The sequence below is a fragment of the Theropithecus gelada genome, chromosome 3 (assembly GCF_003255815.1).
Source record: "Theropithecus gelada isolate Dixy chromosome 3, Tgel_1.0, whole genome shotgun sequence".
Taxonomy (NCBI): Eukaryota; Metazoa; Chordata; class Mammalia; order Primates; family Cercopithecidae; genus Theropithecus; species Theropithecus gelada.
In genome coordinates, this window is record NC_037670.1 from 127,661,132 (window position 1) to 127,672,898 (window position 11,767).

Consider the following 11,767-nt stretch of genomic DNA (forward strand, 5'->3'; position numbering starts at 1 on the left):
GCCTTAACCTCCTGGGCTCAGGTGATCCTCCCACCTCAGCCTCCCAAGTGGCTGGGATTACAGGTGCGCTCCACCATGCCTTGCTAACTTTTTTTATTTTCTGTAGGGAAGGGGTTTCGTCATGTTGGCCAGGCTGGTCTTGAACTCCTGGGCTCAAGCGATCCTCCCACCATGGCCTCCCAAAGTGCTAGAATTACAGGCCTGTGCCACCACACCTGGCCACTATTTTTTCATAATACAAGTATCTGTACACACTGACGGGGTACATGTGATATTTTGTTCATAATACACGAACAAAATCCATTTTTTTTTTTGAGATTGAGTCTCATTCTGTTGGCCAGGCTGGAGCACAATGGTGCAATCTCGGCTCACTGCAACCTCCGCCTTCTGGGTTCAAACGATTCTCCTGTCTCAGCCTCTGAAGTATCTGGGATTACAGCCACCTGCCACCACACTCAGCTAATTTTTGTATTTTTAGTAGAGACGGGGTTTCACCATGTTGGCCAGGCTTGGTCTCGAACTCCTGACCTCATGATCCGCCCGGCTCGGCCTCCCAAAGTGCTGGGATTACAGGCATGAGCCACTGCGCCTGGCCTCATTTTGTGCATAATTCATGATACATGCATAAACCATATAATGATCAAGTCAGGGTATTTGGGTATCCATCAACTTGAGTGTTTATTATTTCTATGTATTATGAACATTTCAAGTTCTCTCTTCTAGCTATTTTGAAATATACAATACATTATTGTTAACTATTGTCACCCTACTCTGCTATAGAACACTGGGACTTATTCCTTCTAACTGTATGTTTGTGTCCATTGACCAACCTCTCTTTATCCCTCTCCCCCCAACACCCTTCCCAGCCTCTGGTATCTATCATTCTATCTACTACCTCCATGAGATCAACTTTTTAAGCTCCCACTGTTCTCAAAAGTGAGAACATGCAATATTTGCCTTCCTGTGCCTAGTTTATTTCACTCAACATAATGACCTCCAGTTCCATCTATATTGCTGCAGACATGATTTCATTCTTTTTTATGGCTGAGTGGTATCCCATTGTGTACATATACATTTTCTTTATCCATTAGTCTGCTGATGGACACTTAGGTGGATTCCTTATCTTTGTTATTATAAACAGAGCTGCAATAAAAACATGGGAGTGCAAGTACCCCTTTGACATAGTTTTCTTTTTCTTTGGATAAATATCCAGTAGTGGGACTGCTGGGCTATATGGTAATTCTATTCTTAATTTTTTGAGAAATCTCCATACTATCTTCTATAGTGGCTATGCTAATTTACATTCCTACCAACAGTGTATAAAAATTCCCTTTTCTTGAATTTGCTATTATTTTAACATTTTAACTGGGTTTTTTTTTTCATTATATTAATAGGAATTGTTTGTAGGATTTTTTTGAGCTCTCTGCTAGGTTTTGCATACTCAGATTACATTAAACTGTACAACTTAACAAAATGAATTATTCCAAAACAGTTTATGATTAACTGATTCTCCAATTACAACATAAAAAATCAAGTTTATATTCAGCATTAGAATTTTTGATTCTTTAACACTCGAAACAATTCACCTGAAAAATGATCTGGGCCTAATAATTGTTTTTAGGAGCAAATCCTTCGGTAACTTTAATGTTTTCATCCTTTTTTTGGTTTCTTTTTTTGGGGAGGGCAGGGGGACAGGGTCTTACTACTGTCCAGGGTGGAGTGCTGTGGTGTGATCATGGCTCACTGCATGGGCTTCTTCACCTCCTGGGCTCAAGCGCTATCTCAGCCTTCTGAGCAGCATGGGCATGCACCACTATGCCCAGCTAATTTTTGTATTTTTTGTAGAAATGGCATTTTGCCATGTTGCCCAGCCTGGTCTTGAACTACAGAGCTCAAGCAATCCGCCCACCTCAGCCTTCCAAATGCTGGGATCACAGGCATGAGCCACCATGATTAATTCTTTGTGTATTTCACTACGTTGTGAGTATCCTGTCTCTGAAATGCTTGGGACCAAAAGCGTTCGGGATTTCAAATATTTTTAGATTTTGGAATATCTGCATTATACTTACTGGGTGAGCATCCATTCCAAATCTGAATATCCAAAATCCTCCAGTGAGCATTTCCTTTGAAGCGTCATACTGGCACTCACAATTTGGAGCATTTTGGACTTTGGATTTTTGGATTAGGGACGCTCAACTTGTATTTGTTTATTCTTCTTATAAAACCCATTTTGGGATATTGTCTTATTTATTTTCTTCCTGCATCTTCCTTTGTGCTATACTTTTAAACCTCTGAATTGAATTTCCACCTTATCTTTTCCCTCTTTTGAAAAAAGTAACAGAATAGGTTAAGGCAATGAATTTACTTAAGGTACAGCTCTAGCTGCCAGTCCTTAAGTTTTGGTAAAGCAGTAATCTTACTTTTGTGGAAAAAAAGAAGTCTATTGCATAATTTTTATTTCTGTCTAGGCTCAAAAGAATATATTTAATTTCCCAAGTGACTGGTATTTTTGGTTTGTTTAATCATATCTATCTGATTCAACTGAGATAAAATTTACATAAAATAAATGCCCAGATTTTAAGAATTCATTAAGTTCAGTGAGTTTTGACAATCATATACACTCATGTAACTGCTACCCAAAAGAAAACAGAGGCCATTTCCATCATCCAGAAAGTTCCCTTGTACCCTTTTCCACTGGGCTCCCATCCTCTACCAGCTGAGGCAACCATTTGCTGATGCCTGTCACCACTTTTGTATGTTCTTGAGCTTCAAGTAGATGTAACTTACAGTATGTCTGTGTCTGGCTTCTTTTATTCATGGTTTGAAATTCATCCATGTTTTTCTGTGTATTGGCAATTTGTTCTTTTAAAAATTGCTGATTAGTATTACACTGCACCAAAATATATAGCAGTTTGCTTATCTATTTCCATGTTATTAAACATCTGGGTGATTTCCAGTTTCTGGGGTGCAGTGGCATTATCTCGGCTCACTGCTAGCTCCAACTCCTGGGTTCACACCATTCTCCTGCCTCAGCCTCGCGAGTAGCTGCGACTACAGGCACCGGTCACTACTCCCAGCTAATATTTTTGTATTTTTAGTAGAGACGGGGTTTCGCCATGTTGGCCAGGCTGGTCTCGAACTCCTGACCTCAGGTGATCCACCTGCCTCAGCCTCCCAAAGTGCTAGGATTACAGGCGTGAGCCAGCACAGCCGGCTCCTACTTCACACTTAATTAATTTTCATTACTGACATTCAAAATATACTCAACAAAAATAACTTTGCTTGTAATATGAAGCAAGCACTCAAAGGCCCTCAAATGGTACCAGACTTCCATTTTCATTAGGTTTGTTTGTGCTAATAATTACAGATCTGCAAACAGTAACTTTGCATTTTAACTTTTAGAAAGATTTTCAGAAAGCAGGGAGTAGCAACTGTGTTTTATAGTGACAGAGGTGCAAGAATGACAGCTTCTTTCTGAATAAAGACTGATGGAATATTCCGCAAGGGTGGTAGAGAGTAAGTTATAATTACCCTTATTGTTAACAATCTCTGCACTGGTGCTACAAAACTTTTGGCTAGAGAATACATATTCAAAAGCTATATTTCTTTTCTTTTCCTTTTTAATGAGACAGAGTCTCACTCTGTTGCTCAGGTTGGACTACACTGGTACAATTTCAGTTCACTGCAACTTCTGCCTCCCAGGTTCAAGTGATTCTCATGTCTCAGTCTCTCAAGTAGTCAGGTTTACACGCATGCACCACCGCACCTGGCTAATTTTTGTATTTTTAGTAGAGATGGGGTTTCGCCACGTTGGCCAGGCTGGTATTGAACTCCAGCCTCAAGTGATCCGCCTGCCTTGGCCTTCCAAAGTGTTGGGATTACAGGTGTGAGCTACTGTGCCTGGCTAAAAATCTATTTCTACAAGGCCAATAAAAAGAGTGGATGTAGGACGGGTGCTGTGGCTCATGCCTGTAATCCCAGCACTCTGAGAGGCCGACGTGGGTGGATCACCTGAGGTCGGGAGTTCTAGACCAGCCTGACCCACATGGTGAAATCCCATCTCTACAAAAAATACAAAATTAGCCAGGCATGGTGGCACATGCCTGTAATCCCAGCTACTCAGGAGGCTGAGGCAGGAGAATCGCTTCAACCCAGGAGATGGAGGTTGCAGAGAGCCGAGATCACCCCATTGCACTCCAGCCTGGGCAACAAGTGCAAAATTCTGTCTCAAAAAAAGAGAGTGAATTTAACAGAAGCAAATGAATGTTTCTTTTGCAATTTATTGCACATTTTTAATCTTTTGAGAAACAAAGAATTATTTCACCTTAAAACACAAACTACTTTCACAGTTATATATCAATTCTAATTAACAAATTTATCTGTATTGAGACATATTTGGTCTTTTTATGCTATTCATTTTTTTTTGGAAACAGTCTCACTCTTGTTGCCCAGGCTGGAGTGCAATGGTGCAACCTCGGCTCACTGCAACCTCCACCTCCTGGGTTCAAGCGATTCTCCTGCCTCAGTCTCACAAGTAGCTGGGATTACAGGTGCCTGCCACCATGCCCAGCTAATTTTTTTGTACTTTTAGTAGAGACAGGGTTTCACCACATTTTCCAGGCTGGTCTCGTACTCCTGACCTCAGGTGATCACCCATCTCAGCCTCCCAAAGTGCTGGGATTATAGCCCTGAGCCACCACGCCCGGCCAACGCTATTCTTTCATATAGTAAAACTTTGCAAACACTTGTACGTGGCAAATGGATTTTTCTGGCATTTATGTATACTGGAATAACTATTCACATGCACTAGCATATGCTTTGTCTAGAATCATGCCAGCCTTTAAACAAATCTGGTTTAAAATAATCTGATAAATTCCTTCACTTTGTTAAAAAATATTTCCTGTGATTTTCCTAAATGTAAGCAGTAATGGGGATGATTTTGAGTTCATCTACTATACTAAGTATTGACTAATAATTTTTAGCATAGGCATTCTTATTCAGTCATCTTCCTTCAAGTATAATTCCTCCTCTTCTTGACAGGCCCTGACTCCCTACTCCTTTTCCATGTGGCTACAATCTTACCCTCTCTGACCTCAATACCCATTCTCTAGAGTGGAGGGCAGAACATTCCCATTCTCCTAAGATAGAAAACTGATCACCTTCATCTCTTACCTCTTTCACTAAACTTTATTAGTTGAACTGATCATGTGTATAAGAAATTATGTCCACAGGATTGCAAAGCATAGGACATTTAGGAGCATTAAGGGATGGTGTTTTATAAGGCATATGAAGACTGGGGTCCCAACATTACCCTGTCCCATGCCAAATTTTAACCTTGTCAATGAAAACAACAATAAAACATCAGACAACTTTCTTGGACAGAAGACAGGGTGATATCTATAAAGGTGTGACCTAAGATTACAAAATAACCTAAAAAAAAAAACAAAGAAAAAGGCAGTATCCACTAAGTACAGCTGGCCATACTTCTAAAGAGAGGCAAAGTATTATTTTTTAAAAGCTTGCCATTGGGAGAATATTCTGTATCCACACACACACACCCATGCTAATTTCTTATCCCTAATGGGAAAGTCTACATGTAAAATGGATTGCTTTCTTCTGATTCTGACGGCAAGGGAGACCATGGTTTTTTGCTTGTTATGACAATATAACGCATGCTGTTAAATGTAGTTACAGCTGCAGACTATGATACCATGTATCTTTTAAAAAGCATAGGGTGTTCCTATACCAGATATGTGATTATTTCAAAATAACTAAGTACTTAAAGCATAGGGTGTTCCTATAACAGATATGTGATTATTTAAAAATAAGTACTTACGAGCTGCTTTGATCTGTCTCTGTGTAGCCTTGTATCTCACATGGCCAAGTCCAAGAACTGCATAATGATCTTGGTTCTGATAAAAACACAAAAGGGAGTCAAATTTGAAATGGAGCCAATATATTCCATCCCTTGTGTTCTGGTACCTTAATACAGCATTTCCCAAAGTGACATTTCATCAGGTGTCTGGTAAAAGGTTCTGTATAAAACAGGTTCTATGGTCATATAAGGTTGAGAAATGTGGATTAGGCTGGGTGCCATGGTTAAAGCCTGTAATCCTAGCACTTTGGGAGGCCCAGGTGGAGGATAGCTTGAGCCCAGGAATATGATGCCAGCCTGAGCAACAAAGCAAGATTCCTGTCTCCACAAAAAAATTTTTAAAAATTAGCTGGGTGTGGTGGTGTGCACCTGCAGTTCCAGCTACTCAGGAATCAGAAATAGGAGGATTGCTTGAATCTGGTAAGTAGAGGCTGCAGTGAGCTGTGATGATGCCACTGCACTCCAGGATAGGCAACAGAGCAAGACCCTTTTTTTCTTTTTTTTTTTTTAAATGATTTTAAGATTTTACTTTTTTGAGAGAGAGTCTTGCTCTGTTGCCCAGGCTGGAGTGCAATGGTGCCATTTTGGCTCACTGCAACCTCCGTCTCCCAGGTTCAAGCAATTCTCCTGCCTCAGCCTCCCAAGTTGCCAGGATTACAGGTGCACACCACCATGCCCGGCTAATTTTTGTATTTTTAGTAGAAACAGGGTTTCACCTTGTTGGTCAGGCTGGTCTCGAACTCCTGACCTCAGGTGATCTACCTGCCTTGGCCTCCCAAAGGGTCAAGGGATTACAGGTGTGAGCCACCGCACCCGGCCAAGACCCTGTCTTTAAAAAAAAAGGCAGGGCGTGCTAGTTCACACCTGTAATCCCAGTGCTTTGGGAGGCTGAGGTGGGCGGATCATGAGGTCAGGAGTTTGAGACCAGCCTGGCTAACATGGTGAAATCCTGTCTCTACCAAAAATACAAAAAATTAGCCGGGCGTGGTGGCGCCCGCCTGTAATCCCAGCTACTTGGGACGCTGAGGCAGGAGAATTGCTTGAATCTGGGAGGCGGAGGTTGCAGTGAGCAGACACTGCACCACTGCACTCCAGCCTGGGCAACAGAGTGAGACTCTGTATCAAAATAAAATAAAATATAAATTTTAAAAAGGGTAAATGTGGACTATTATATAGCCTCCTTGATGATTTATAGGCACAAAAGCCTAAGAAAGGCTCTGAGAAGTCCTGTAATTAGATTTACAAAATAAATGGAAACCTATAAAACCTAGCATTTTCCAAACCTACTTGACCAAAGACCCCTTTTTTCTCTTAGCACCTGCTGATAGCTTATGGTTATCCTATGGCACTTACGGCTACATGTTCTTGTTTTACTTATTGTGTCACTGGAATATAAGCTATGTGGAAGCAGTAATACTGTCTTGTTCAGTACAGTATCCTCAGCACCTAGAACAGTATCTGACATGGTGTTTGATCCATATTTGATGAATGAAAATAAACCGAACAAGCGAATGAACCCTGCTACCTTACTCTGATACAATCTACTTCTTTCTATACCAAAGACCTTCTCCCTCTTATAGATCTCGACACTCCCCAGTTCTGTCTTTTCCCGACTCTGCCTTCTTCTCAAGTTACTATCTTCTCTCATTTTCTTTACTACCCAGCTTTGAAAGGGTATTTTACACTTTGGTCCTACTTCATCACTTCCTAATCACTCCTCATCCACTGTAATCTCTTGCCTTCCCAATCATTTTACTCAACCTGCTTTCAATGAGAGCACTGAAGTAGTTTGTCAAATCCAATGTTTTTTGTGTTTTTTTTTGAGATGGAGTTTTGCTCTTGTTGCCCAGGCTGGAGTGCAGTGGCACGATCTCAGCTCACAGCAACCTCCACCTCCCAGGTTCAAGCGATTCTCCTGTTTCAGCCTCCTGAGTAGCTGGGATTACAAGCATGTGTCACCATGTCCTGTACAATGTTTTTTAAAATAAATTTTCATGTTATGTGATTGACCTTTTTCTGAAGCAGTGACACACTTGACTCTTTTTCCCTTTTTATTTTTTGAGATAGAGTTTTGCTCTTGTTGCCCAGGCTGGAGTGCAATTGTGTGATCTTGGCTCATTGCAACCTCCACCTCCTGGGTTGAAGCGATTCTCCTGCCTCAGCCTCCCAAGTAGCTGGGATTACAGGCATGTGCCGCCACGCCTGGCTAATTTTGTATTTTTAGTAGAGACGGGGTTTCACCATGTTGGTCAGACTGGTCTCGAACTCCTGACCTCGGGTGATCTGCCCGACTCAGTCTCCGAAAGTGCTGGGATTATAGGCGTGAGCCACCGCACCCTGCCTCTTTTCCCCCCTTGCTCCTCCCTTAGTTTCTGGAAGAATACGGTGCCTGATATTTAGGAAGTCTTTTTTTCAAATAACAAAGTGTCTTTTTCCTTGTTTTCCTTCTACTTCTGTTACCCTTCTTAGTATCTTCTGCTGTTTTTCCTCCTCTTCCTACCCTGGAAATATCCATGCTCCTCAATGTTCAGTCTCTCTCTTTTTTTAAATGGATGAGGTGGTGGGAGAATCAGCTAACACTTTCTGAGTGCTTACTTTTCCAAGTGTTTTATACATATGCCTTAGCTCATTTAGTCCTCTAAACAACCAATGACATAGGAACTCTTTTTATCCATTATTTGTTTGGCATTTATCATGTGGCAAGTACTAACTTAAGTGCTTTATAAGCATCCTTTTATTAATCCTCAAGATAAACCTCTGAGCTGGTAACAATCTCACTGTAGCAACAAGGGAAACGAAGTACACACATGTCCGGGAACTTTCCCAAGGTCCAAGTGCACCAAATGGCAGAACCAGATTTGAATTCAGGCACTCCAATTCCACAGCATACACATCTAACTATTATACAAGTAGCTACTAAAGCATTATCTATTTGTTTATACTTTTGTCCCTTGCTGATGTCATTCAATTCCCCACAGCAACCACCACTATGTGCCAATGACTTCAAAAAGTTTTTGGCTCTAACCTCTTTTTGGAGTCATAGACCAATTTCTAACCAACTACTAGACAGCTTCACCACTATGGTACCAAACCTCAGTCTTCACATAGCCAAACCTGGACACAAACAGCACCTCCCACAAACATTCTTATCCTCATCCCAGCACTGGTTACTGACCTCACACTCTAGCAGGTCACTCAAGCCCTAATGCTGGGGAGGACCTCTGAATATTTCCCTTTCTCTTGTGCCACACAGCCAGGGTCACCAAAGCCTATCAATTCTACCTCCAAAAAAGGAAATCTGACCCTTCTTCCTCAAAACTCAGCCACACAGTAAGTTCAAGGATTCAGTCACAGGTCTGCCTTAGTGCACCAGCCCTATAACAGTAAACTATTCACTTCCCGTCCAGTCCCTTGCCCCCTTTCAAGCAATTTTCTGTACTGCCAAGGGAATTACTTTTCTAAAATTAGCTAAGAAACTTTTGATGGCATCTTACTGTCCCCAAAATAAATTTTAATTCCTTCCTTAGCGTGGTGTAAAAAGGACACAACAGAGTTTGGTCTAGAGTCCAAAAGATTTTAAGGACACTAGATTTCTCACCACCATACTGCATGTACCCTATACGACTCATCGATCCCTCAAGAGGCACTACATATTCTTTTACTCCTTTGTGTCTTTGTATATCTTACTCCGGCCCAGAATACTTCTCTCATTTCTCTGCTTCACTAACTGCCGCCTGTCCTTTTAAGACCAGTGCAAACATTATCTTTTCTGTGAACTCTTCCTGGATTTCTCCAGCAGAGACAGTATCTCATGGCTAGTGCTAACCCACTCAAGACTTAGTAATAAACAGATGCTAAATTATAGTCATCTTGCTGAACCATCTTAAAACACGGTTTATTAATGGAAAACTCCCAAGAAAACTATGTCTAACAAAGCATCTGACTGAACAAAATATTCAGATATTAAATACCTTCCAGTCTTTGGGATCAAGTGTTTTCAGCATGGCAAACTCTTCCAACTGCAATTCTTCATCTTCTGATTCCTCAGATAACTCTTTCTTATCCTCCAGTTCCTGAAAAGAGGCAGAAGCATTTCTGTTTCTCCTCTTAACAAAAGCTTCAAACCATCTTCCCACAGGTTCAACTCGACAAAGTGTAGAGGCTGTGATTGAAAGTGTTAAGAGAGGCTTCAATGTATTGCATGGAATAAATCTGTTTCAAGGCAATTAACTTTTTCAGGAAATAAAATCAAAACAGTGATACAAGAATATACTTTTAAAACCACCAACTAAGAAAATAATTGCAGTCATCCAGTTTACATGAGGGTTAACAAGAAATTATCCTTTCCTAGTATTAAAGAGTATTTAATCAACCTCTTCCAGTTATCTGACAACATAAAAAACCTTAGTAATGTCAACAATAAATCAGTACTTTTCTCGGGATATGACAGTAAGCTGAGGAACAGGAAGAAATGTTGCAAACTGCTTGACTTTTAGACGAATTATTTTATTTATTTATCTTTTCACTTTTTTTTTTTTTTTTGAGATGGAGTTTTGCTCTTACTGCCCAGGCTGGAGTGCAATGGCGAGATCTCAGCTCAATGCAACCTCCACCTCCTGGGTTCAAATGATTCTCGTGCCTCAGTCTCCTGAGTAGCTGGGATTACAGGCATGCACCACCATGCCCCGCTAATTTTGTATTTTTAGTAGAGATGGGGTTTCTCCATGTTGGTCAGGCTGGTCTCGAACTCCCGACCTCAGGTGATCCGCCCCCCTGGGCCTCCCAAAGTGTTTGGATTACAGGTGTGAGCCACTGCGCCCAGACAAATAATTTTAATAAAGTAATAAATAGTGATAAATTGTCACGAAGAGCTAGCCTCACCAAAAATAAAAAATCTAAAAGCAACGCAAACTATCTTTTTTTTTGAGACGGAGTTTTGCTCTTGTTGCCCAGGCTGGAGTGCAATGGCGCAATCTTGGCTCACTGCAACCTCTGCCTCCCGGGTTCAAGAGATTCTTCTGCCTCAGCCTCCCAAATTGCTGGGATTATAGGTGCCCGCCACCATGCCCAGCTACTTTTTTGTATTTTTAGTAGAGACGGCGTTTTGCCATGTTTGCCAGGCTGGTCTCGAACTCCTGACCTCAGGTGATCCACCCACCTCGACCTCCCAAAGTGCTGGGATTATAGGCGTGAGCCACCGTACCCAGCCAACTCAAACCATCTTACTTATTAAAATCTTGAACTATAGCTCTTAAAAATTTTAAGGATTCACTAACAAGAATTTGTACTGAAAACAATTTTCCAAGCAGCAAACGGGGATTTACTAATGCAGCTAAGCTGTAGCGGAACAAGCTCTCAATCTGAAACCGGACACTCTGGGTTTCAGACTAGGTCTGACAGTGGCTGTGTGGCCTGAAATGAATTAGGATGTCTTCACCTATAAAATGGGAACAATACCTATTTATCTCATTCAGTTCCTAGGAAGCTTGAATGAGACCATAAAAACTCTCTGAAATTAAAAACTTGTAGTAAAGATATCATCTCTTCCTCGGAAATGGCGGTAAATCACTGTACATGTGTATATTAGCAATTCGAAAAAGGAAAATCCCTGAAAAATTTAGTTTAAGATTTCCTCCACCTTACACAGGAGAGGATTAAAACACTGTCAAAAAGGTACTACCTTGTAGTACGGGGTGTGTGTGGCTTTTAAAAACACTGCCTTTTAAGCCTTTTCCTCTAGTTGTAAGAGGCACACGGAGACACACAAATGCAACATGTGCCGTAGGTAATGTTCAAAATCACATTCAACAAACGCTTATGTACCTGGCTATGGGAATTACTGTAGATGACTGGAACTGGAGACTCTTAAGTTTACAATACTCATGACTGTAC

General features: G+C 41.1%; 1 protein-coding gene across 2 annotated transcripts in view; it reads right to left on the bottom strand.

Annotated features, from left to right (window-relative positions):
* DNAJC2 (DnaJ heat shock protein family (Hsp40) member C2) overlaps positions 1-11,767 on the bottom strand; it is a 34,598-nt gene that overhangs the window by 21,454 nt on the left and 1,377 nt on the right. For both annotated transcript variants that reach the window (XM_025379641.1, XM_025379640.1), the window contains exons 2-3: positions 9,847-10,037; positions 5,837-5,912 (exon numbers count right to left, since the gene is read on the bottom strand). In XM_025379641.1, the coding sequence (XP_025235426.1) occupies positions 5,837-5,912; positions 9,847-10,037 (267 nt within the window). The remainder of the gene's footprint in view (positions 1-5,836; positions 5,913-9,846; positions 10,038-11,767) is intronic.